At 37.3% G+C, this 27611-nt stretch overlaps 1 protein-coding gene and 1 long non-coding RNA gene across 5 annotated transcripts in view; one reads left to right on the top strand and one right to left on the bottom strand.

Annotated features, from left to right (window-relative positions):
* LOC118156159 overlaps nt 1–3907 on the bottom strand; it is a 35344-nt gene extending 31437 nt beyond the window's left edge. The window contains exon 1 of the long non-coding RNA XR_004746175.1: nt 3501–3907. This is a non-coding gene — a long non-coding RNA (uncharacterized LOC118156159). The remainder of the gene's footprint in view (nt 1–3500) is intronic.
* A 196-nt stretch (nt 3908–4103) lies between these two features.
* Nucleotides 4104–27611, top strand: part of RANBP3L (RAN binding protein 3 like) — a 39721-nt gene continuing 16213 nt past the window's right edge. The window contains exons 1-11 of one of the 4 annotated variants that reach the window (XR_004746170.1): nt 4107–4515; nt 14923–14981; nt 15247–15283; nt 15885–15962; nt 17082–17156; nt 18330–18401; nt 18764–18888; nt 19363–19466; nt 24794–24869; nt 25800–25899; nt 26974–27104. Coding sequence is in view for 1 of the 4 variants with exons in the window: in XM_035309980.1 (XP_035165871.1) it covers nt 4335–4515; nt 14923–14981; nt 15247–15283; nt 15885–15962; nt 17082–17156; nt 18330–18401; nt 18764–18888; nt 19363–19466; nt 24794–24869; nt 25800–25899; nt 26974–27104 (1038 nt within the window). In the remaining 3 variants the exon portion in view is untranslated. Of the gene's footprint in view, nt 4516–14922; nt 14982–15246; nt 15284–15884; nt 15963–17081; nt 17157–18329; nt 18402–18763; nt 18889–19362; nt 19467–24793; nt 24870–25799; nt 25900–26973; nt 27105–27611 lie in introns of all 4 variants that reach the window. The other 3 variants (XM_035309980.1, XR_004746172.1, XR_004746173.1) reach the window with 3 other exon arrangements.

Here is a 27611-nt window from a genome sequence, read left to right as displayed (position 1 = left end):
GGAAAAACTTCTTTACTGAATGGGTTGTTAGGCATTGGAATAGGCTGCCCAGGGAAGTGGTTGAGTCACCATCCCTGGAGGACTTTAAAAGACGTTTAGATGTATAGCTTAGGGATATGGTTTAGTGGAAGATTTGTTAGTGTTAGGTTGGAGGTTGGACTCGGTGATCTTGGAGGTCTCTTCCAACCTTCTGTGATTCTGTGATTCTGTAAAAATGAATGTACTGACAATGCAATGTGACACCATGTTAATCTTACTTCTGCAGTTTTACATTTTAAAGTCATCTCAGTACAGACAATGCATTCTAACACTTGTAAACATTTTGAACAAAACTTAAGCTAAGGTGGAGTAATGTATAACTTCTAAACTAAGATGGTTAAATGGAAGTCATAGAATCATAGAATGGCTTGGGTTGGAGGGGACCTCCTTGGGTTGGAGGGGACCTCAAAGATCCTGTAGCTCCAACCCCCATGCCATAGGTAGGGATGCCATCCACTAGGTAAGGTTGGCCAAGGCCCCATCCAGCCTGGCCTTGAACATCTCCAGGGATGGGGCATCCACAGCTTCTCTGGGCAGCCTGTCAGACTGAGGCAAAAAAGTCAGGAAAATCTGTGTGAAATTCAGCCATTCAATTGATTTGATTTTTCAGATCTAAACATGAAAAAATTAGCTATAAGCACATGATGCAGTATAGATCATATATAAGGAAAACATACTCTCAACTAAGAATGAGCCCCATCTGCAAAGCTCAGCCATGATACACCCCTGGCTCTAAGTTTTCCTGATGCTCTGTGATATTAGGGCTTTACATTACAAAACAAACTCATCTTTGATACAAAAAATTACATTTCATATACACCTCTAAACTCAGGCTGTCACTTTATTTGGTGATATTTGGTGTTTAAGTGCACTTATTTAATACAGTATTTATTTAAGTATTTTAAATGGGTTTCACAATACTACTTAGCCACAGGGAAGGCTGATTATGGACTGATCACAACAGACTCCAAACACGACCCAGCAAGGACAGAATGGTCAGAACCATTTGGTCAGTCTCAGTACACCTCAGACTCAGTTTTCAGACACCTTGAAATTGTTGTTTCAGACACCTGACTTCCATGGCCTTGAGGGACTTTAGAAAGTAAAGAAGTATCAATCCTCTAATTTTAAGAGTAAAACAATTTTTAAACTCTATTTTATTTTTTTAAAGAAAACATTTTTGATGTTTAATTACAATGTACTAATTTTGGGTTGAACTGAGCAACAGCAAACTAAGGTGAATTCCAAAGCAGTTTGCTCAAAAAGAGCAAGAAGGATGCCCTTAAAATCACTGCACTCAAACTAAAATAGTATGCCGTAGTTTAGAACATGATCATCTAAAAATGGACTGTAGGATTAAGATTTTCAACTCTGCCAAGTTAGGAACACAACATACAAAAATTTTTATTTTTAAACTAGATTTGACATATTAATCAGGAACAGAATTTATTTCTCTGTTTACCACATTATTTAGCTTGTTCAATGAAAGCATAAAGGTCTTGATCTTATACTAGAGTACAATCAGATACTGGGCAGCATGTTAATACATTAAGTACAATTAAAAATTAATGCTTAGAAAATCTGTAGACCGCTGTGTATGAATACACAGAAGATCTCACTGAGAGAGGGCGTTAAGAGAATCTTAGTAGATAGGATGCTGACTAATGGATACCTAGATTATTGTATTAAAAATAGATGTTGCTTAATGTCTTTGCCTACTACTGTGCAAATTAACCAAAACAATAAGTCCTGGGGCCCTTCACAAAGGATAGTTCCTGATAAAAAGGGGGAACCTGTCTTAAGAACTGGCTGAGACCAACCCTGTGGTTTGGACAAGAGCCAAGGAGCAGCTGAATCTGCACAATAGCAGGAGGTCAACTAGTGGTGATGAAGAAGAGTTATCAGCCTTCATCCCCACGACCCCTGGTGACCACCACTAGAAGGCACCTTGCAAGCGCAGATGGGAGGAGTTTATGGAAGTGACTTCTTGGAACTAGTTTTAATACGAAGCGGGGATTGGTTTTGCATATGTATAGGCTCACTGTGATACTTCATGTATATGTAACTCTTTACTGCATATAACGTGGCATGTGCCACGTTGGGGCACACAGGACTTTGGTGGGACTACCCCCTGTGCTGCCCAGTGCCGAATAAACATACCTACTTTACAATCTTACTGATTCTGGAGTCTGTTTTTCGCACATCATCACCAATTTATTAGCATGCAATTTCTAATAATTCATTTTATTAGACAGAAGTCAATATGTAGTATGCAAAGACAAGCAGGTGGTTTTATTTATTATTATTATTATTTATTTTTATTTAGACATCATAAGTCTCAAGTTAACTCATAACTTGTCCGAATTCTTGGGACAAGAACAAGTATTAACATGAGTTAAAAGTTATCTAAGAAATAGGGAGAGAAAGTAGAAATAAATTATTTGGTTTATTGAGATAAAAATCAGAATTCATATTGAGTAGTCCTGTAGTGTAGATGAAGGGAAAGGAGCCAACAATACAGCAGCAGCATTTGCAAATGGGTTATTTAATTCAGTCAGTCTGCAAAAAAATGTTGAAGTCTTCTACACTGCTAAGAGAATAGTCACTAAAATGGCAAATAGTATGATTAATGACATAATACAAATAACAAAACACTATGTAGATGAAAGAAAAAGTCCTTTTAAAATATATGTTATGGGATTTGAAATTAACTTCGGTAATCTTCAAAAATGTAACTGTCCATTACTGTGAACAGTGAGTTAACAGTGCTGTTCAGTCTGCAGTCAGATAGAAAAATAAATGAAATGTTAGGAAATGTTTGGGAAAGAAGGAAAAATAATTCAGGAAACATCACACTTAGCTCTGTGCCATGGCCTTTTCTAAAACACCATGTCCAGAGAAGGATATTCTGGAATTAGAGGCTTGAGAGCTGCAACAGAAACAGGAGCAATTCTCACTGGAATAAAAATTGAAAACATTGGAACTGTTTGTCTTAGATGATGAATAGACTATGTGATAAAAGTGTAACAATGAAACATTGTTCAGAAGCTAGAACAGGACTGTTTCACACAACAGTAATAAAGCAATGTTCAATTTAAACTGAAAATTGGCAAAATAAAAAATGGTAACAGATCTTTGTGCAAAATGAAGATGACTGGCACCTACTGACACGTACCTGTGAGGCTAAGGATTTAGCAAGGTTTAGACAGAGACTGAACATACAATTGCAGTTCACAAAACTACATGGTACTAACAGTTAAGACTGAGGGTTCTGTAGTTGGGGTAAAATGGCACGCTTCAGGATTCATGCCAATGCACACTGAGGTTCTGATGAAGACAAATGACTCAGTATCTGCCTGCTCTTGGACTTCTTGCATATCCTTCTGCAAAGCATCTGCTACAGCTGTTCTGAGAAACTAGACTAGCCATATGGTTCCAATAAACTTTTAGCAAATTCCTACCTTCATGTCTTGAACTTTTAGGATTAGAGGCAGTTTAACAGTAGTCTTGCAGCATGACGGCCTGAGACTGGTGCCGCTCGAGCTGAAGAATTTGGGGCTGTAACCACTGAAGTGACCAGCGGGAGACTCACGCTAGGCTTCATAAACTTGTTGCAGAGTGCATCTGCAAGGTGGGGCCCGCGACACCTTCCCTGCATTTGCTTTGTGCCAGCGTGGGAGGAATTACAGACCGTGGTTGCTTAGCATTCCACCTCTCCTTTTTAGAAAACAAAAAAAGCCTGAAGCCGGCAGACCCTCATCTCCCTCCGGCAGAGCTCCCTTCGCCTCTCGGCCGCCTCCGGTCACAGGGGCCGGACCTAGCCGAGGCTCCCGGCGGCCCTTGGTGAAGGGCGGAGGAGATGGCGGCCCCCGCTGAGGAGCGGAGGTGACGGCGGCCCTTGGGGTGGGCGGCCTGGTCCCGGCGCTCCCCGCCCTGTCACGGAGAGCCCCCCGTTGCCGGCAACCGCCATTGGCGGCCGCTCCGCCCTCACGGAGGTATCGACCCGCCGGGCTCTGCGTGTCCCCTCCCAAAGGCCGGCCCCGCGAGGAGCGCTCCCCGAGCTGTCCCCTCAGCGCCGGCCGCACACCCCGGCAGGAGGCGCCGGTGCGGCCCTTGGTCGTGGCGGCCCTGAGGGCTGCAGGCAGCGGGGCCTCTCTGCCCGCCTCAGTGCGGGGGTCGACTAGGGGAGAGCTGATAAGACCAAATTCAAAGCTCTAGTCCCTGCTGCAGCTTCCATATATAACCATATATACGATTATATATATATATATGTATAAAGGTGCTTCTTCGTCATAATGAGAAATCAACCAATTCCAGCGTGCAAAAGGGATGTTTTATACACAGGCACGCAGCACGCCCGTGCAGGCTGTGATGTTTCGGTCAGATCTGGGCACGTTGTGAAGGCAAAACCCGACCTCCCCAAGCGAAGAGGCTGGCCCAGTGATCCCTTAAGTCCCATGGAACAATGCTGCACAGGTAGGTTTTGTTGGCTGATCTCTTGCATGTCTGCTGTGTTCCCCCCTAGAAGGGCATTTTTGTGGAACGGGATAGTGCTAACACAAAGTGTTTTGTGTGAGAAGTGGTATTGGTGATGACAAGCAGAGCTTGTCTGGAAGTAGTTTCTTTATTGTAAGTTCCTGGTGGTGGTCTGACAGAAATCTCCAAGTTTCATTTCAGTTGAGCAAAAGACAGTACCAGGTAATGCATTTTGGGGGATTTATCTATAGAGCACCCCAAAGCGATGTCTCCTTGTTTCTAGTGGTGTTGAATGCCTGGTCACTTGAACTTTCTGCACCTTTCCAAAACGCTGGACCTGACAGCGGATAGGAATAGTGCTCACATCCCCTACCCTGCTCTGAGCACTGGGTCACTGGGAGCAGAACTGGTCCAGCCTCGCTCCTCCGAGAGGTGCAGGACTGCAGAGGTGGACAGCAAATCGTTTATCATCTAGGCGGTGAGGAGGATCAAGAATTGAGAATGATTCGAATGAAATAGTAACAATAGCATTTTTAAGAGGATGCTTAAAGAAAGAAGTGCTTATATTTAGCACACTTTGCAGGTGATGCCACCATTTTTTACCACACAGGTTAATGAATGAAACAAAAACAGCAGGGGGAAGTGTACACTTTCAAGGTCTAGGTGATGCTACAACTAATTTAGCATGTTTAAGTTAATTAATCAGTCAACCAGTCCTTTTAGTTTGTGCTTAGGTTTGAGCACGCATACTCCCATTTATTTATATGTCCCAAATTTAAGGATGTGTGAGTGTTGTTGGATCACAGCCTTAGTATTTTATACAAACAACGTGAGTGTTATTTCTACGCTACTTTGAAAGGATTTATGAAATTTAATATTGGTACAGTGGCCTGACAATGGTAAACTTTTATATGGCAATGGATTTTAAAGCCCTTGCAATTAGTATTTTACAGGCTTTTATGATTTATTAAAAAATGCTGAGCACCAGGATGTTGGAAATGTCAGTGTTTATAAAATAATTTTTGGTTATGTACCTTGGCACAGTTCTGCTGGTCTAGCAATACTATTACTTCTGGCTTTGCATCACTGCTAGAATTACATTTTAGTGACAACACTCCCCCAAATATTTTCTTTACTCAGATATTTGAAATAAAGCCAATTGAGTTTTCATTTTTCTTTAAAATTATGTTGAAGTATTGCTGGGAGAGGATATTTTTTTTTGGTTGTATTAATGCCCGTTTACATTTTGCCTGTATTAAGGTGAGGACTGTGTTCTACAGAGATGAATGTGTGTGATGTGCTGTACTGTGTTTATAAACCCTTTTGCAGGCTGTCAGCTGAGTGTCCGTGGCTCAAGAGAAGAATTATTTTATTTTTTTAAATTTCATGTTATATGCTATAAACCCATACTGAAGTTAGGAGTCATAAGTGGAATTGTTTGGGTAGAAGAACCCTTTCCACACTGATCAAGAAAATTGTATTTAGATTCTGTAGCATTTAGAAAAGTGACTGAACAGAGGCTGAAAATGCCTAAAAATGTTAGGGCCTGATTTTGCACAATTTTGCCTGAATGAAGAATCCTTGCTCTTATAGTTCCTCCAACTGATGACAATGAAATTATTTATGTGGGTTATGAACTATTTGTATGACGAACAATGTGCAAGAGTCTTAACAGTACAGTAAAGCTGGCCTTGCACAAATTCTTCTAGAAGTTTTATTTTGCAATAGTCAGTTGGATGAACTTTTCCTTTCCTCATTCTGCGTATGATGAAACAAACACTTCTTTGACAACGTACTTGCTGTTGATCCAAACAAGAATGTGTGAGGTTATCTATCACTTCGCCAAACTGTAATTTGCAGGAGGCTATGCGAGCCCCAGGTAAGCAATGTGCATGGCAATGTATTTAATACAAGGAGTCTGAACAGAGTGCAGTGCTGTGTTCAGCATTTACCACTGAAATACAGTTGCTTCTGTAGCAAGCACTGAATTATATGTTGTATACATTTAAGGGTTTATCAAAAATTTCATCTCCATTTGTTTGAAGTGCTTTATATGCTTCAATAGTGCTGAAACAGTTTCTTCAGATAAAACACTCTGGCATGGTTTTGGACCAGTCACTGAGAACATATTCTGTTGAACACTTTTGCAAATTCAGAACTCATGAGTACTTGTTGCAAATTTGTTGATTCGCTGACATTCTTCACTAGAAGAGTGTTCTAAACGTAAATTTTCAGTTAGCTTACAAGTTTGGCTATATTACTAAGATACTGAACCTGAAAACCTATGGCCTATATAAAAATAAAAGGTTAAATATGTATTGAATGTCACTAGAAGAAGGTCTAGTATATCTCTGCCTGTGGAAAACTCTTCTGATTAGTAGTGAAGATTTGACTGGATCAGACTTATTTGATTTATGACCTTATTTTTTTTTCACTTTTTTTTTTATGGTTCCTGATTAAAAAACAACAACAACAACCAGCATGTAGGTAGAAGGGATTTAGATGTAAATAAATGAATCAATCATGTCTCAAAATACCTTAACAACAACAAAAAAAAAGTAATGCAATTTGCTTGGAAAATCTTGTAATCTTGACGCTTAAAACTAATTTTATTAATCAGTAAGAAAAAATATCTTGATTTTTTGAGACAGCTGTCCTAGATAGTAGCGAATGTACTTCATATATAGAAATCAAAAGTGCAAAGGATAATAAGTGGAAATCTAAAAATAGGTTTCCAGGTCTATATTTAGATTCGTAAAAAAGGTGACCTGATTTTTCAAAGGTGCTGAACAGCCAGTCGTGTATGTGCATTCCACAGCAGTTCTCAGCTACTCAGCGCTGCCACAAACAGTACATGCTATTCAGGATCAGAGAAGTGAAATTTTAAAAATCATTTTCTGTAAGAAAGTTGGTGAATTTTATTAGACTTGTCCCTAATGTAGTGTTTTAGTACATCTCTATTTTGCTTTGTGTCATCTTCCTTATTTAAGTTTTGGCACAGGGAAGCCTGGATTATATAGTGAGGTCACTGAGGGATCTTGAGATGTTGGCTGCCAGCCTTGTTGCACTCTCACTTGGCTGTGAATGGACTCTACTTTATCTTGCAAAGTTTAGTGAGTATTTATAAAACAGGAACCTCAGTTCTCCTGCAAGTTTGGCAAATCCTGATCTTTTCACCAAAAAATAGATAGATGAAAACGGTCCAACTCTGGAAATAGACAGATTTCTTTCTCTCTCTCTCTCTCTCTCTCTCTATATATATATATATAAAGGAAACAATATTTAAACATAAATCTAAGCTTGGATAGCAAAGTATTTTGTTAATTAATTCTATCGCATATTTTCACTATGTATATTTCTCTTCTGCCCAACACTGCAGTTTTATTATCTGAAGTACAGGTAATTTTCTGTGTTTTTAAAGCTTATTGAAGAAAAATTGGTCATAATAGTACACAGTTTAACTCTGATCGTCCTTGAGGCAAAGTGGTAATGGACAGATCATCAACTGGTATAGTCAAAATATGTCCTTTTTTTGAAAGAAACTGTGATTTCTGGATCCATGTCTTCCATTTATATGCTAGTGTGTTTTTAGTGTGTTTTTATATTCCTCTTTTTCTTCATATATGTTGCCACAAAATACCAGGCATATTATTTTGTTTTAGTGTTTTTTTTTTGTTTGTTTGTTCTTTTTTGTTTGTTTGTTTGTTTTTCAAGTAATTGCTGTGAACAACTTATATTTATAGCCCTTATATTCATATATTCAAGCCCTGTTTTTTTTTTTTTTTTTTTTTTCCCCTAGTACTTCAGTCATGTAAAATTACCTTTGGTAATATAATATAATATAATTACCTTACCTTTGGTAATATAATTACCTTTGGCAATATAACAACTCTAATTATAGGAAACCTATCTTTCCTTTAAACTTCTTCCCTGATTGCATATCCCTGCTTAGTTATTTGTGAAACAAATAAAACGGCAATGTTACTTGCAGCTTCCATGAAAGAATATGCTATTATTGCTTAACTTCATTTGGTTTGGGTTCTGTGACTCAGGAACCATCAATCTAAGCTGTAACATCAAAATGAAGAAGGATTTGTACTTTTGGTTTGCAAATTACAGCAGAAATACACAAAGCTAATGAAATTCATGATACAGTGTATCAGAGTGCAGAAACTTACTAATGCTGTATCATATATATCATATACTTCTCTTGATATAGTAACTTGATTTTCTGATTTTACATTCAAATGTAGTAATTTTTGTGTGTTGTGTGTGTAATGCTTACTAAGATGTGAGCGAAAATGTTTTGGACACAGTTGAAGGTTTTGTCGGACAGATATTGGTAGTGACATCATTTGGAGATAAACTGAGAAAATAATCTTTAATTAAGTATTTATTTATGTATTTATTTGTCATTTTTTACCATGCAAAGTAAAAATTATAGTTTCTGTTTTAGAATGAAAGTTTTCCTATGAGGTCCACATGAAATGGCTACAAAACCCAAAGAGGTACAAGCTATTATTTTCATTCAAGGAATTAGGGAAAACTAGATTTTTTTATGAGTTAGCTTTTGTCATCCATGTTACATCTTTATTGGAAATTATGAATGACAGGGTTTTTTTTTCAGGTTTTGAAGAAGCTGAAAAAGGTGTGAAAGATTCAGTTTTGTAGCTAACCTAACCCAAAATATCTGATTTTAGGATTGGTTGTTTTTAAAGAGCTATACAAATAATATATACAGTTCTGGGAACAATAAAAGCTCAGACACACCGGATTGACATTAGGGATTTAAAGAAATTATTGGTATGAAACCGCTGGAAGAAACAATACAGACATGAGAATCCTCTTACCTCACTAGTCAAATGGCACTCCAATGACAAATAGCATTAAAAAAAGATATTGCCGGTTTTGCAATGAAATCTTTAAAGTAGAGTTCCTCATATGGCTTTCAGTTAAGCCTGATCTTAAAACCTAACAGAAAGCAGAAATGCAGAACACAATGTAAGGTGTGGACACTTTCATATTTTGAAAAGTACTCAGTTAATTTACTGGAAAATTGGTTACAGCTTTCTTAAAGCAAACTAGTCCCTGAAGTTGGTATTGGCTAGTCAGTTGGGCAGGAATTAAAAAATCTGGGTGATGTTGCATACCTGTGATACCACAGAAATCCTAATTCCTTAAATATAGCTACTCAGTTTTTTAATTAGCTGGAGAGGAGCACTAGTCAATGAAATAAATTTGAACAGAACACGAATCTGAATGAGAAAGTAACCTTTTTTTCTGTTATTTTTATAATAGGTTTCTAACTTTAAATACAAAAATATTTGGTATGAATATGAATGACAACATTTTCAAACTGCTGCAAACATGCAAGTTAGGTAATGAAGATGCAACCGTTTATTTCCTTTTGAATCTGAACATGAAAAAATAACTCTTAAAGTTAGAAATAAAAACCTTCTATTGAGTTCACAAATGCCTTATGCTGTATCTTATCCTCTTAAACATCTGTTTGGTTCTGGCTTTTTTTTTTTTTTTTTTTTTTTTTTTTTTTTTTTTTGCTTTGCTCTGGAAGGAAAAGAGCCACAGCACTGACAGCCACTTTTGACATAGGTTTTTCTTCTGCCTAAAAACTGGAGAGTTTGGTTTGGATTGCATCCATGCTGTCCTTAGTTCTCAAAGGTTAGATACCATTAATCTATTCTCTGTGCAAGATGGATGGAGCAATAATAACTCTAAAATAGCCAAAACCATCAGTGTCCTGCTTTTTTTTTTTTTTTTTTTTTTTAACATAAATTTTGTGAAGTTTCTACAGGAGGACAAAAGTAAAAGCAATAAAAGGGAAGAGTGGAACATCACAGCAAAGGCCATGACACATACACCTCAAGGATAATGCTGGCTCTTGGGATACCTGCAAAGCTGTTGAAAGTGATTTTACATGATTTCTGGCACATCATTCTGACCAGTGCTTGCTAGACTTAGGCAGCACAATTATCTTTCCCAAAATGCATCTTTGCATTTTCTTTCAAACTCCACTTAAGAAATGCATTCTCACTCTGAGCATATTGACCAGTGCAATATACCAGTCACCTGCAGGGACGGTGCTAATGCAGGGCTCTGGGCAGACTGATGGGGCAGGGATCCCAGCACTGGGTGAGCAGAGCAGAGCAGGGAACCAGCCCTGAGAGCCTTCTGTGTAGGGGCGCTCAGACCACAGCACGTTTGCTAGTCCTTCTGGACAGGACAGGAGGCCGGAGCCAGGAAGTCACGCAGATAAGATCTCAGCCATGGGGAACTAGGTGTTTCTAATATATCTTCTAGGCACAGGCTTATTTTGAACTTCAGATGCTGAAAACATTAGGCCAAGACCTTTGTAACTCTGCACCTTGAGGGAACTGTAGCGAGGAAAAGAGAGCCCAATCCGTAGAGATTAATGGGCAGGCAGACAGGTCCTGCGTCTGGACTCTTGGCTGAGGCTGGTGGTTTATTCCAGTCCCAGCAGCCAGAGGCAGCCCATTTGGCAGGTTTTTCTGGTAACTTTTCCAACAGCCTTTTTTGTCCAGAAGTACCAAGCTGCTGAGGACTGGAGCGGCCCAGTCTTAACCAGGCATTAGCCAGCCTCTGTCTGTCTGTGTCCTGTTGGTGACAAGGAGGAGGGGCGGCTCCAGCCCACTCCATTTCCCTAGTTCCTGCGTGCACCCAGCCTTGGCTGCTGCTGCCTTGTCCCCGGGACAGACTCAGGCACTGCCTGGCTGGGTGCCCCCTGCCTCTGCCAGGAAAGGAGGCTGCTAAAGCGGTTCTCCTCCTTCTCCCAGCACACAGCTGTCCACCCTGGCAGCAGCAACCTTAAGGCAGAAAAACAAGGAGAAAAACACAGAGTCACTCGCCAGTGTTAAAATTAGCATGTTGACATGAATGTGGTAACTCCTTGATGCTGTTGTATTAGATCCACAAGTAATTCTGCGTTGCTTTTTCCTTGGGGATCAGCTGCAAATATTTTGTGTTTAGATATCTGAAAAGTTTAAAAAGTAATTGGAAATTGATGCAAAGGTTATATGCATAGCTAATACAAATAAATTTTTAAAAATCTGTTATGAATGGCTTCATTGAGCAGTGAGGATCTCACTGATGATCTACGTGGAATACTTTCCAGGAATTACAAAAATATTTTCTCATTTTTCTTGGATAGATGCAACACAGTTCTCTGAAAATGTTAAATAACTGTGGCAGCATCAGCAGCCTCTGATTAAGTATCCTTAGGGCAAGAAAATTTACCCTTTGGATCTAAAGCAGTTGATGGGATATATCTTTTTTATATTTACTGCAAGATCAAAATATGCATGCTTGTCTTTATGGGATACCATTATATTCTAGCTACACATTTTTCTTTTGAAATCAAGCACTTGTGATTTTTTCTTCAGTAACTTCTGGTTTAAAAACTGTTACTGGAATCTAACAAGATTTAGTTTGCAGTGAACTTCCCTAATTCCTGCAAACTCCCTACAGCCTTTTAACTCCAGCAAAAAAATAACTCTGTGATAGAAACTCATTCTTTTTTCACAGCAGTTGACTCTTTCCTAATTCCATGCTTTGGAGTAGCAAATGTACCTTTAAAAATATTGCTAACATACAGGCTTTGAGAAGACTGGAGAATATGAAGGTGCTTTAATTTTTGAGTTTTTCCTTCATTCAATAGGAATAGAAGTATCCCATGCCTCCTTTCCTCCTTTTTTTTTTTTTTTTTTTTTTTTTTTTTTTTTTTCCCCTCTTTTCTTTTTAAAGGAGACAGGAAAAAAGCCTATTACATTGAGTAATCATATTTCAATGAAATACGTTTATGTGTGCCACTCCCCTCTAGTGAATGGAAGTGGAATTGCTCCATCTCATGCCATGCCGTGGACCACCAGCGGCAAACAGATTATGGAAATCTTCTTTAACTTTCAGTGACACAGAATTATTTTTTTTTTTGGAGTTGAACAATGTGAGCTTTTTTGTGCTTTCCCTATTAAGGACAAATCAGATCTTCATTGTTAAGCATACCAAGTTTGCTAAATTCAGTCCTTTTTGTGCATATAATGCCCATGTAAGTACAAGATTAACTTCAGTGACAATGACAAAGCTATTACTGCTGTGTCTGTAGACTGCTGGGTTTGAATAACAGTGGATTGCTTTTTGCCCCAGGTTACATACATGCAGCATTTATTTTAACAATGTTTACTTTTTTTCTTAATTGTTGTCAGTATTTGAATATATGTATACACACACACACACACACAGTAATTTTTAACTCCTCTGTGTTAATGTGTGCTTTATTAAACCTTCAAGTAACTGATACCAATGCTAGAGTGGTTTGGTCATAGGTAGGTGTGCAAGCTAAGGAAAAAATAATGATCTATATATTTTCACACAGACATTTTTTTGAACAGGTGTAAAAATACGGTATGGTATGCATTCTGTAACATGTCAGCCAACGTGATCTCAAGTGGAGGATTTCTCTGGCAAAAGGCCAGTCATATAATTCAGTAGTCATGCTAGTCTGTCTTCATTACCCACGGAGAGAAATACATGCATTTAGGGCACCATTCATCTCCTAACATACACAACTAAAGCAGGTCAGATATCTCATGCTTAGAACCAAGTTGTTTCTTTTAACTTCCAATTACAGACATCTCAAACTATAAAGACTTGTGTATGTGGTGGTCTAAAAAAATATTTACATCTGATTCTTTGCTCTTTAGTTTTTTGACACAGTAAATGAGTGATTAAATGGTGTTAGTAGTGAAAACCGTTTCTTTTACTCTGACAACCAAGGTAGTCTGTTAGACTTGCACAGGCTATGAAAGTCTCATTCTTAGTAAAATGAGTAGCCTGAAGAAGTCATATAAGGAAGATGTAAAAACAGTGAACTCTAAAATCAACACTAAATTTGATGCGGGACATATATGTATGCTTAAAAATGTTTCATTTAAAAAAAAAAAAAAAAAAAAAGGGAACAAGTATCCATAGTTATTTTCAGTCATATCTAAGGGATGCAAAGCTATGCATGAGAGTAGATTTTGATCTCTAGAACTTAAAATGTTTATATATTGTACACATGCGTTAAACCTGACATTAGACATTCACCAAAACTAATATAAGAGATGGGAAACCAGTAGTAATAATGGCATATGTAAAATGAATAGTAATCTTTCCACTTTACTCAGCACTGTTGAGGTTTTCGTAGCGTTACTTGTGCAGTCTTGGGTGATTCACTTCACATGTGCTATTGGAGTAAGTCCAGAGGAGAACAACCAGAATCATATTTAGAACATGTGCCTGTAAAGACAGAGTGATAGAATTGTTTAGGAGATAGAAAAAATTGAGGCGAGACTTTTAAGTCTTTGAACATCTACAAGTGCTTTGAAGAAGGGAACACATTGTTTCCCACGTCCACTGGGAACATACTTAAATTGCAGGAAGGGGAGAGGGGCATCAGACTTGATGTTAGGAAAAAAGTTCTGATGACAGTTCTGAAATGAATCACTGTCCTTGTTCAGGGACTGTAACTGAACATTGACTGGAAGGTTGTGGATTATCCTTTGTGAGAAGGGTTCAGGAACATGTTAGACCATAGACAAGCCCTTGTCAGGAATGACACAGGTATAGCTGATATGTCTGAGAAACAGAACGCCTGTCCTGAGGACCATCTGTGTTCTTTGATTTCAAAATAGATACTGTGATATCATAAGAAATAAAGTTGAGGGAAGAATTTCAAAGAGAGAAATGATGCTGGCTAAGAGAACAAGAGACTCAGCACAACCAGGATCCTGTACAGTAGCAAGTGAATGTTATAAAGGACAGGGGTAAAAGCTGTCAGGCTCTTTGGACACAGTTGCAGCATTACAGTAATGGTGGCAATGTTCCAAATTTACATCCATCAAAAGTAAACTCAGTATTATTTCTGATTTCTTAGGGTCATAAGCACGAACACCATGCAGAATATGAGGGGAAAAAAATGTGATTTCAAAATTTACTGCTTAATGGGGTCTAATAACCAAACAGTTATTACTATTATATTGTCCCCTAAAACATTTCTGTTATCCTGATGGAAATCCACTGCAAGTTTGAAGTTTGCTTAGACTACAGATCAGATATGTTGTTTGTAAAGGCTAAAGGAACTTTTTCCTTTTTAGCTAAAAGAAGTGTAAAAAAAAAAAGGCCAGACTGTGTGGACTCTAGTTATGCAAAACTTGCACTGGGATTTGTGGACTAGCATTTTATTTGTGGACTGTGTTGTGCATCACTGCACATTTTTGGTTTCTTCATTTGTAACAAAGAGATAAAGTCTTGCTTGTTACTGCATAGCACTTTGAGAACTACAGTTGAGAAGTGCTATTATGGAATTGTTATTAAAAATAATCTCTTTTCCAGAGAGATCAGTGCTTGCCCATCCAACGTTTGTGTTTGAAAAGAAGGACCGTCCTTCAAAGGTAAAACCTTAAACTTTTGTTTTGCACAATTGATTAAAAATGTTGAGAAATTAGGATTCCGTAAACAATGATCCTTGCAGTAATAAAAATTTTAGCCCAGATTAAGACTTGTAATAATTGGGATCAAAATAGAACACGGAAAAGTGGAACGTAAAAACAAGACTGCTTTTAATACATATATGTTGGATTGATATACCTTGTGTCCTGCTCTAGAAAATGTCTGTTCTATTCTCCTTGACCTTTCCACACTTATATTTTTTTCCAGCGGCCTGCAGAGGAACCAGTTTGCAAAGCTGAAAATGGTAATAACCACCTCACTGAACAGTATAATAATACCCTGAGTTATTCATAGGGTCTGACTGTTGCCTGTGAAAATAGTGTTTGGACCCTTATTTTGTATGAGCCAGGACAAATCTCCTGTTAGTAGACTAAGACTACATAGGTTGTAGAGCCACCTACTATGTCCTAATGTAACTTCCCGTGTCTTATTTCAAGAATTCCTGGCTTATTACCTCTCACATTTACCAAAAAGCCAAACTCCAGAAGCACTGAAAAGGAGCCAAGTATATTCATCAGCTGTATTTGCTCTTATCTGCCATTTCCTATCTGTTTTGGCCACAGCATAATGTTATTTCTCATACTTAAAATCCTCTGAGCCTATGGGCTGTGATCTAAATGTTTGATTTTAGGTCACCTAAACATATTAGAAAGAAAGAAGATTCCCTAGGGCTTTCTGCCAGGTATTGACTGAGATTCTAAGACCTTCTTTTGGTTTTAGGTACTGCCTTAAGGCTGTTCCTGTAAGTCATTTATTGTGTTCAGGTTTTAATTTCGTATCATAACATTGTGCCTAAATGACCTGCCAATATGTACTTGCAGAACATTATATTTAACTTTCTCTAGATTTCATCAGTTGTTCCAGAAAACGTGCAAGATCATCATCCTTTACTTTTCAGAAGTCTAACTCACCATCTAATACAGGTATGCTGTTTAGATCCCGTCATGTTTTAATTACCATAGTTCTGTATTCTTATCTGGTAAAGAAGAGAAGGTATTTTCCTATCTAATAAATGTTTCTGCTTTGTAGAAATGAAGACTTAAACACTGATATAAACTTGGATGGTAATTTCCAGTAAAAAGGCCTTAAAGTAAAAATAATGTATTTTTCCATATTTACATAATATTGTATAAAATATTGAAAAATGTGTAGATTTCATACGGTTTCTTTGAATTGCTCACACAGTCAGTGGAGGAGGAGGGCTGGAAAGGAATGAGATGTCTTTGTGGAAGAGATCAATGTTCCTTGGGCAATCCCTGAAAATGTAAAGCAGTTTTCCGAAGGGACCCTCTTTCTGTCCAGCTGACAGGTGACCTCAAAGTCCCTTTAAGGATTGTGTATTCCTTCCATGATATTTGGGGGAAATGCACACAAGTCACTGAAGGCTACTATGCAGTAGGACTAATCTCTTTTTTACTGTATTTATATTATATATTTATATTTACAGGGACTGGGAAGTTTCTCCAGAATTTAGGCATTAATTGTGTAAATTATATTTATATTTTTCATTTTTAATATTTATTGTAATTTTTGCTTTATTTTTATTTAGTTATGTGACATACCTAAACATAGCTAAAAGGATTTAAGATAATCTACATTGAGTTTATGCTGAAAACTACCTCAAAATAAAGTACAAAAAATCATTGATATGGTAGAAATTTTACAGTGTGCCTACATTAAGAAATAAATCAGGGTACAAGAGCAAGTATGAGTGTTAGTTCTCTTGACTGTTCACACAATTAACCAGTAGCTTACTCCCTGGTTCTGTTTTGAACCTCTCTTAACAGACGATCTCCAAGACAGAGCCACTGCAGAGTGGCTGTAAGCAGTGTGCCTGAACCAGGCTATACCACTTGGCCTCAGAGATCTCTCTGATTCAGCAGTTTAGGCATAGTCTAGTGGTCTACTTCAGAAGGCTGGTAGACAGCAAATAGTAATTTGTTCTGCTGCCAGTTAAGACATGACATGAAATTAGCTAACCTTAAAATTAATCTCTTTTTGCTCCAAACAAAAAGGATGATTTCCATGTCTTATCTTTTCAGATAAAAAACTTGCTCAGAAAAGAGGGAGATCATCTTCCTTTACCATCCTTCCTACTTTCCCTCCCTCCTATCCAGGTAATTAAAAAAAAAAAAAAAAAACAACAACAAACAATACAACAACATTTGTGTAGAAAAGCAGATAGTAGCTACAATAAAGAGACGTGCAGAACTGCTTTTTTTTTTTCTTTTTTTTTTTTTTTTTCTGTAGGACAGATCTGGACAGGATTGGGCTGGGCTGGTACTGGAGAGGAGAAAGTAATATTTTAGGAGGGTTGGTAGCACAATGTTTTTTGAATTTGTTTTTAGGGAATCATGCACTTCTGGGGATGAATCTTTAAATAAGTTGCAAGTAGGCATTTTACTGCATGAGGTACAAATAGTAATTGAAAAAAAAAAAAAAAAAACAAAAAAAAAAACACAGAATGGAGTTAAAGTAATTGCATGAATTAGTTTGCTTACAATTTATTAGTTGTTATTCCTAGAGGAGTGTCATTTTTATCCCAGGAACCTGTCTTCCATCTCACCAGTGACCCTGTGAGCATTCTCCCACTTACTATGAATGGGAAAGACAGAGTGGTGTGAAATCCTAGTCTGTGTCTCTTGTCAAGATCAGGTACTTGACAGACTTTGACATAAGGGATTTCTAAAGAATCTTATAGGACCTTGTTACAGCAACAAATGACGTTCTTCCTGCAATGAAAAAGCAGTGATCATGTGTAGAGTATCATTTGTGTATAATTTTATAGGACCTGGTACATGCTTGCTATTACTTGCATGTTTCTGGCTGGCATGTTGTATCTTTGTAAAAACAGTGAAAGTATCAGGAGTGCAATGCCATTACTGCCGTAAGTTATTAAAGCCTTTTGACTAAAATAGGGCAGGGTACACCAATTTATTTCGATGTTCTTAGGTCTCATTTACTCAGTTTAAAAAAGCATGAGATGGAACCACGTTTTATTGCAATGGCTTTTGCAATGGCTTTTGCAAACCAGCAGCAAAAGTGCATGATGGATTTCAAAGCTGAAGAAAGATTTTATGAGATTAAAGCATCTATTCATATCCGAAAGACTTGCATCTCTAACATAGCCAGAAAACTCATGGTACTTAAGACTCATGGTACTTAAGGTTAAGATATTGCTTGGATAATATGAAAAGAAGGGGGGGCGGGAAGGCACTTACAAAATCATTAATTAATAATTTAAAATTTATCATTACTTGTTGATTAAGTTTAAATTCCATGTTCTTTAGTAAAGAAGAACAACATATTCATGACCTCAGCTCTCCTTCAAAGAAACACTGACATCAAAACTACAAAAGAAGGTAATTGCCATTGCATTATTTATTCACTATAGCTCCACAAAGATATTCATAAGGGATACAGAAGAGATAAAAATGACATTTCTCCTGTAAACTGAGTAATATGCCAAGTGTCTTTGTGAGGTTCATCAGTTATTTTTTTGACAGTGTAAATATCTTGTGAGCTCTGGTCTGAACCTCTGCTCTGACTTCTTAATTCCTGAGTGGAATTGCAATTTTTTAGAATATATACCACAGAAACAATAACAATAAATGTTATTCAAGTATGCTTTGAAGTTTTCAGTTAAAGAGGTAAGACACATTGGTATGAATTAGATGTGGAGAAAAAGTCTCTGTTTAAATATTTTGTCTTTGTATTTTGCAAGGATCCTTGTCACAAAGTCAATTGCGGAATGTTATTAGACCTGCCATTTTACAACCCCCACAAGCCCTGACCTGTCCTGAAAATCCTGTAGTATCTCTAATGACTAAGCAAGAAGCACATATTCAGGTAAAAGGAAGAGTAATTTTACTGACTTAATTATGTTTGGAGCTCAATCAAATTAAAGAACAAAAAAACAAACAAAAAATCAGTGCTGTTTTAAAGTGGTTAATTATTCCACTGCATGATTTTCAAGGAAATTCCTGCATCAGTTTGAGTGGAATCGATGGATCACTAATTACAGTGGGAACTGTTAAACTAGTGCTAACCCTGTTTAGACAAATATGCCTTCTTTGCAGTCTGTCTCAATTTTCAGATACCAGGGTTCTGTGAGTGAATCAAGTTTGGGGATCTTCTCTATTTTGTTTATTTAGAAAGTAACATTATTGTGTATTGATTAAGGGCACTGGCTTAATACGTAGTTGGAGGAAGATTTGCTAACTACCACATATATAAACTTCAGTGACTCTGGATTTCTAGCAGACTTGTTTATAGCATAAAGTAAACTTAGACTGATTAATCATCTGGTTCTCTTATTCCTAGTTACCTGAAGACAGCTCTTATTCCTTAGCTGAGAATTCACTAAGTTCCAAAACAGCAGCAAGGTCATCTATTACCATGAATCCTTCTAGCTCTAAAGCAACACGGTAAGTTTGATAATTATTATATTTTTACACCATTTTGTCACTCGGCCTATGGCCTGCCCTTTTGTCTTACATGCCTATCTACATCCACACAGTGCTCACTGGTATTTGTGTGTGGTGCTAAGATTGGTGGGTGCTGACATGAGTTCTGTATGCCATAAGGAATGGACCCCTGCCAGGAAACAGTTCATTTCTCATTAGTAACTCCCAAGCCAGAAACTATTTTGGTTTGCCATTTCATGCAGCTTTGTCAATTCAAAGTATGTCTTGGTTTTGAATGCTTACAATCATGTTTTCTCTTCGGAGAACTCTATTCTGATTGCATAGCTGCCCATTTCATAAGCAGATGGAGAGAAAACCAGTAATTACCAACATATGTAAACATATTAGACACAGAAGGCATGAAGAAAACCATGCAGGACTGCTTTGGAAGACATGGTGAATGCTGCAGCTGATGTGCTACTTCCATGTACATACAGGAATTTCTGGCATGAACAACTAGCTGCAATGACTGTGATAGGGTGGCATCTTTGTACACAGGTTGTCCAGGATGAACTTTTGAATTTCTGCATGAGGAAGCTAATTTCTTTGGACTGGGACAATTCCTCTCACCGCTGCCTCTGTATATAAATGATGGAACTCATACTAGTGCAAAAGAGGGCACTTGAAAGCTCACCTCTCTCTGGAGAATGGCTCATGAGAATGCTATAGGTCTGTCAGCTAACCATTTTAGTGCAGACAGAGTCCCATGAGTATTAATACTGCTTCCTGATGGTTGATGAGAGTTTTTTACCTGGAAATTGTGAGCATCTGGAGTAGACTTTAAGATACTGATTAAAAAACAGTACTTCAAAATTGCTAGGACCACAACCAATATATCTGTGATGTTGCATCATTTCCCCCTCCACCCAATGCAAGCAGAGAACATGTTAACTACAAAAGAATCTGTTCAAGTCTTCTTCAGAGTCTGATGGACCAAAGGTAAAGAATCCTGCACACAAATTTGGGATGCAGAGGTTCCAAAGAGATAAGGAATTTTAGATGCACAGGCAACTTAGATTCTTAATCCTTACCAAGAAGAAGAGCATTGTTAAAGGGCTCAATTGTTGTTTTTGGAAGAGCCAGCCTGCCCTTTTCTATCACAATTAATGTTGTGATGATACCCTGTGAGTACATGGTGTGTTTTTAGCAGATTCAGAATGATGGTAATGCCCATATTAGAAAAGCTAAAGGAAGATGCTCCTGCCTTAAAATCAGTTGATTTTAAGCAAGAATTTAAACCAATATTCCAGGTCCATTTACCTTCTGTCACCTGTACAACATCTAGGAACAGATAGTTGACTGGCTTTGTTTTCTGAGGTAGATGAATAGAGAAATGCTATGCAATGTTTCAATATGACAAGCTACAGGACTTAAAAGTTCTTACAGTGTTGCATTTCCTTTTCTAACACTTTTATTTCTAATTTCTAAAACTTTTATAAATGATTTCCCATACTTTCCTAGTACTTCTAATTCTTCTCCTTTACTAATCTCCTTGTATTCTGTGCCTGATTAATTTTGTATATCAGAATTGTGGTAAATGTTGACTTAATTGCCAAGCTGAATATTAATTTAAATATGACGAGGTGCTTTCTCTTCTTCCAAGTTTATAGGAGAGGGCTAGTGCCATTCTTCTGATACGCATAAAGCGTCCATTGCTCAAAAATGTGGCATAAAAATCTTTTTGGAGTAGCTGTTTTCTCATATGTAACTTGACAAGTATTCAAACAGCTGTCTTAAACTCCATACACATGCTAAGAACTAGCAACCATTGCAGCCAGACCTGCTGATCACTAAGAAAAAAAAAAGTAAGTTTTGTTTTTAATTATCAGTCAAGGTGAAATGATTGACATTTGTGTACCAATAAAAATAAAAATAAAAAGCATTGTGGGGAAACTCAATAGCATAGACTCCTCCTGCCTGCAAACGTCCCTTTCTTCCCTCATCTTCCTCCTGTTCTTCTCTATGTGATACAGTTCTGTAGAGAGATGAATTAAAATTTGTTAGTCCTCTGCAGTTGCTGCAGCTGTTGATATAACAGGAAACCACCAACAGTTCCATTTCCTGAACTGACTGTAGCTTACAGCAATAAACTAAAGAGGAGAAATTTACTGAGTTTCTTGGGTCTGGTTAAGAAAATAATTAATAAAATTGAAATTATTAAAATAATAATAACAATTAAAAATAAAACAAAATTATAAACATTTTAAAGAAAACATTTTTTTTTCTAAGTGACAGAAATACAATGCTGGGAAAATGTAGACTTCTGATCCTGTATTCATCTTTGCACAATGATTTGCCTGTAAACCTTGCAGTGCGTCAGGGCCAGCACCAGAACTGGCAGCTACTCAGAACCCTCTGGACACTCTGAGAAGGAGCAGCTGAGTACCTGGATGTACTCCCTCTCCATAGTATCTTTCCAGTGTCCTATAGACATTGCTCCTTCTCTGATTCTTCCTTGTTAGTGGTAGTTTCCTGAATCCAGTGCCTCTGATTTGCATCTCCATGGCAATGTCATCCTAGCACATTTTGTTCTTGCCCTGCAGCAACATAAGGGTATTGAGTTTTAATGAGACACTCAGGCTGGCACTTAAAATTTAATTGTCTACAAAAAGAAAGATCCTGACAGATTGCTTTTTTCTTAAATTTCTCAAAATAATCAAAATCTATTTCCCGCATTATTTGTTTTAGACAAGGTTCTAGTTTTTGATTTTTAGCTCAGAATGCTATCCTTACCCTTTTGCTAGCAGAGTGTAGCCTGGATGTAGCAGATGAAATCTCAGAATGGAAACTGATTACAATTCAGTGAACTTTAATGGAAAATTGTCTCTATTAAAGGATAAAAAAGTAATTAGTTTAAACACACTTCAGATTTCCTGTTCATGGCATAAAATCTGTATGGAAGACTTCAAGGCTGAAAAGTGACTGAATTTCTGCTTTTTATATTTTATTTCCTCTTTGTGTTAGTAACACATCAAACACGGATGGAGAGTAGTTAAGGAGTATAATTTCCATGAGTGTAAGGTACTGAATTCCTTCATAATACATGAAGAGATTTCAAGCATATTGTCACTGTGAACACAAAGACTTGGCTGTAGACACATATCATCAAAGCTGTAAAAGCAAACACAGCTTATTAACAGGAATATCCTCTGCATGACGTAAGTGCCAGTAAGCCCTCCCAGGGATGATACATGCTCTAGAAGAGCCTTGATAAGTGGTGCTGAGGTATGCACTTTGTGTCAGAGCATCAGATTGTCTTCCTGCCAAATCTTCCTTCTGAAACAGAAAGAGACAAGAATGGCTTTGACTTTGACAGCAAAAGATACAGTGATTAAGTTCTAAAGAAAGCATGAACAACCTGTAGGCCTTTTGTCAAAAAATGCCAGCAGGAACAATTTCCAAACAAAGAAGTTCATAAGGACTTTTTTAGTGAATTTTATAAAAAATGAATCTTGTTACTTTAAAGAGGCAATCTAGTTAGCAGTAATCACAATAATCAATTTATACTAGAATATTCTTGACTGCGATCCACAAATAATATGCTTTTTACAAGTTGTGACTGTACCGCTATTGCAAAAAGCATTCTCTTAAAACCTCCTGAGAAGCAAAAAGCTAACTGAGAGCAGTGAAGCTCAGGGAGGTAATTCAATAAAAATACTTAATGTTTTTTACCTGGAAAACCTAAGACATTAAGAAAGGAAAAGGGAAAAGAAGAAGTGTTGTTTTAGTGTAGCTTCTGCCAAAACTAATCACACTCAAGGAACTCCAGATCCTGGTCGTAAAGTAATTTATTTACATTGGTAAATTTTCCCCCTTACCTGTATGCCCCCAAACTATTATTTAGTCAGTGTCACAGGACTGTAAATACCTATTTTTCTTCACGTCTTATCTTAAATATATCTGGAGAATAGGTCACTGAAAAAAGTAAAGATCTTCCTTTCCTGTTTTAGTTACAACTCATAAGCCATGTGCTATAATATGGTATGACCTCATGAACTGACAGTGTGCACTTGCAGCCCAGAAAACCAACCATATCATGGGATGCATCAAAAGAAGCACGGCCAGCAGGTGGACAGGGGTGATTCTCCCCCTCTGCTCTACCCTTGTGAGGCCCCACCTGGACCCAGCTCTGGTCAAAGACATAGACCTGTTAGAAGGAGTCCAGAGGAGGGCCTTAAGGAAGATCAGAGGGCTGAAGTACCTCTGCTATGAAGACAAGCTGAGGGAGTTGGGGTTGTTCAGCCTGGAGAAGAGAAGGGTCCAGAAAGACCTTACTGCAGACTTTCAATTCTTAAAGGGGGCTGACAGGAAAGACAAGGAGAGACTTCTTAACAGGGTGTGTAATGGTAGGACAAGGAGTAATGGTTTTAAAGTAAAAGAGTGTAGATTTAGATTCGACATCAGAAAGAAATTCTGTACTATGAGTGTGGTGAGGCACTGGTACAGGCTGCCCAGAGAAGCTGAGGATGCTTCATCCCTGGCAGTTCTCAAGGCCAGGCTGAATGGGGCTTTGGGCAACCTGGTCTGGTGGGAGGTGTCCCTGCTCATGGCAGGGAGGTTGGAGTTGGATGATCTTTAAAGGTCCCTTCATTCTTTAAAGGTCCCCAAGTCATTGTTTGATTCCACAATTCTCTGATTCTATGATACTACAATTCTCTGTTTCTATGATACCTTTACATATTTTTGCAGTATTTATGTGAATTAAAAGTGTGTGCATTAGAATGCACTTCCTGTCTGCCTTTCCACGGTGTTAGGTGGATGACCAAGGAGGGCCTGTGAGGCACTGGGAAATAAGTTATTCTGTAGGGCACCAGAGCTGCATCAATATGGAGGGATAGCTGTTTATCAATGGTACATTTTCATGGAGCAAAAAATGTTTAATGGAAACAAATGTAACTCATTAAAGCTTCTGGAGTAAGAAGCTTTAGAGTAGAACACTTCCCAGAGGAGGAGAGGGGACATTCTTTTGTTTGTTGTCCTTTGCTTTCAAGAAACATCCTTGGTAAACTTCATGAAATACCGTGTAATCCTATATGTTCCTTTTCTCAAAAGTTAAGTAGAGAACAGTTTCAGATTCTCTTAAAGATTATGTCTGTCTGATTGCTTAAGAGGTCATTTTTTGTTTGCCTTTAATAATGTAAGGTGTGGCAAAGTAAATGCATGAACATATTTATATTCTTTACTTAGTCCTGTATTTATGTATTTTAGACCTGTATTCATATATTTTCTGTAAAAGAAATTATATTATTTAAATAGTTCTAAATCACAGCCTTATTTTGTTCCCACAGAACAGAAAACAGAAGTGTATTATGCAACAGCAATTCTAGTTTTGTGTTTGGAGAAAACATGGATGAGAGAGTTTTGGTAAGATTAGTAAATGCTTGCAGGCTTTTTATCAAGATTACGTACCTATTTAGGAGTATATATTTTTTCAGAGATTAATTCTTTTTAGCTCCTCCTTCCTTTTAAAGATGTGAGTAAATAGATTCTAATGGCTGTTGAAGAGATAATACTTGTTTTCTGCAGGAAATGTAGGCATTCCCCGTCATTCTAACATTTTTGATCATAGTTGTTAAGAGATAGGAGAAATTATTATGAATCCTATTGGGCAGAGAGACAAATTGAAAACATCCTAGATACTGTCCATGTTAAGATAAATCGTGCAGCTGTGAGACAGCTTAACGGATCAAGTTCTGAAGAACACTTAGGACAACAAGGTGGTTCCCAAGCTGAAGACTGTACCACTTAAAGTGATATTGAAATTTAGTTTCTATTAGAAGTACAGTGAAAACAATTTGCATATCTGTCAGTGAAAAAGCTTGGGAACTGTAGGGCTGGGCTACAGCTTGTGACAAGGATATAGGTATAGCATGGGAATTGAGCCACAGTTGTTGTCAGGAGCACTTTCTTAGGCTTAGGAAACATTATCTGCAAAATGGAAGGATGGACATTTTTAATTCCTCTGAGTTTAATTTTGTGGTGACTGGGAGTTTTAAGCTACTCTGGGGCTTAAATGCTTAAAATGGAAATTAGCTGTTACTTTAAAATCTAAGTCCTTCAGTAGATTTAAAGCTTAGTCCAGGGTCCTTACAAAGAAGCCATTCTTCTTGGGAAGATTATGTATTGATTTTATGACAATAAACTAACATATCACAGACTGAAATTGCATCATCTGTGTTGGTGTTTGTACTTAATTCTTAATTCTTAGATTCAGTGGTTTGTTTGATAACAAGTAACATAGCCCTTTCATTTAAAAAGCAAATCTTACTTCCCCTGTTTTTGTTTTTGTTTTAGAGCCCTGAAAAGCATCCCAAGCCATGTAATGAAGCTGATTCATGTAAAGGAGAAACAACATCCCTGTACATAGAATCTTTTCTTGTTAGTCCACAAACAAGTAAGCATACTCAGCAAACAAGTACAGTTTGCTTTTGTATTTTATGTTTGAGGGTGTCTTAGAGGATGTCAGATGAATGGTGCTCAGTAGTAGTCATCTATTACCAAGGTATCCAGTCACTAGTACACTATTGCAGTATGTGTAGTCTGTGCTTAGAAAGCAGCTGCAGTTTGGTTTATGATGTTTAAACTAGACTAACTTCAAAATGAATAATCTAAGTTACTCATGAAAGGGTAGAGTTTTCCAGAAATGTTTGTTATTTGAAGTGCAGTGAACTTAGTGAATATCTTTCAGACCACATTTTTGAACTACAATTTCAAACTATCTGCAGTAAAATGTAAAAGTAAAATACTTTTCTCATGTAAAATACTTTTAATTTTTAGTAAGACTAAAAATTCTATGCAGACAGACTTCAGGGATTTTTTGTGATTCTGATGGGCAGCTTTTCTGCTAGGCAAGCCACGTAGACCTTGGCTGTTTGAGGGAATTCCAAATAGGTCTCCATCTTGAGCGCTCTCCTGAACTTTTACACCTCTCTCTAGTAATGGATATATTGGATCATCTTGTTTTGTAGATGTGTTCTTCCAAGCCAAAAAAAAAAAAAAAAAAAAAAAAAAGAGGCCATGGGGCCATGGAAAACAGATTATGCAAACGCTAATTTTTTGTAGCGTATGTTCTTTTCAAATCTTGTCCTTTCATGTTCCTGTCCAATATTTGTTGTATATGTATTACTATTCTGAATATTGGGAAATATGCCTTTCATTATTTATTAATCTGCACAGCAGTATCACAAACCAGTTTAATCTGGAAAATCAACTTCTAATAGTTCAGGGTTTGTTCCTGCAACTTGTCCCTTGGGCCTCTCCCCTGCAGAGAGCCCTATTCAATTAAAAATAAGCCTAAATAGATGTGACATTTTGTTGTATTCCAGCCTTTTTTTCTTCTATTTCCTGCTTTGGCCAAAAGCTTATTAATAACGTTAAATGATAACAGACACAAGGAATACAGAAGTCACAGTCTGTTATATATGCTATAAATATTCCTTCTACAGAAAGGATTTTTTTTTTCCTATAGAAACAACTTTGTTAAGGAACGCGACACTAATTGAATCAACATCTGCTTATATTTCCAAGCCAGTGGAGAAAGTTCTATTAGATAAAGTTGAAGTTATAACAGGAGAAGAAGCAGAACACAATGTATTACAGGTGTGTATTTCAGAAAGTCCTGGTGGTGAGCAGTTTTGTTATTGAAAAGAATATCTAGATCTATTACGGACTGTAGCAATCAGAACATCAGTTTTTATTTCATTTTTTTTAAAGATATATCTCTGCTAATTTATTTTTCCACAGGCTGAAAATTTTCGTATCTGTTCATTCTGTAGTCCCTTTCAGTAAGTGATGGTTTCAAAACTTCATTCTACAGTTGTATATTACAAGCATCTTTACAGTATGCCAGCACTAATTGAAACATCAAAATTGAAAGTAAATGAAGATTTTTTTTAATGATAAAACTTTTAAAAAATGTTATCAAAGTAATTAGTTTTATAATTCATCTAAAACACCAATCATCTTTCTTGCCTAGCAGGATGCATTTTGCTATTCTTCATCTTTAACCTGGTATTTTCTCAGACAATAACAAAGATGTATAGGGTTTAAAAAATGTTAAAATTGAGAGTTACATAGTTTTAGCATTGATGAAATCTATCAGAACAT

This window comes from Oxyura jamaicensis, chromosome Z (genome assembly GCF_011077185.1).
Source record: "Oxyura jamaicensis isolate SHBP4307 breed ruddy duck chromosome Z, BPBGC_Ojam_1.0, whole genome shotgun sequence".
NCBI lineage: Eukaryota > Metazoa > Chordata > Aves > Anseriformes > Anatidae > Oxyura > Oxyura jamaicensis.
This window is presented reverse-complemented; position numbering and strand designations above follow the sequence as displayed.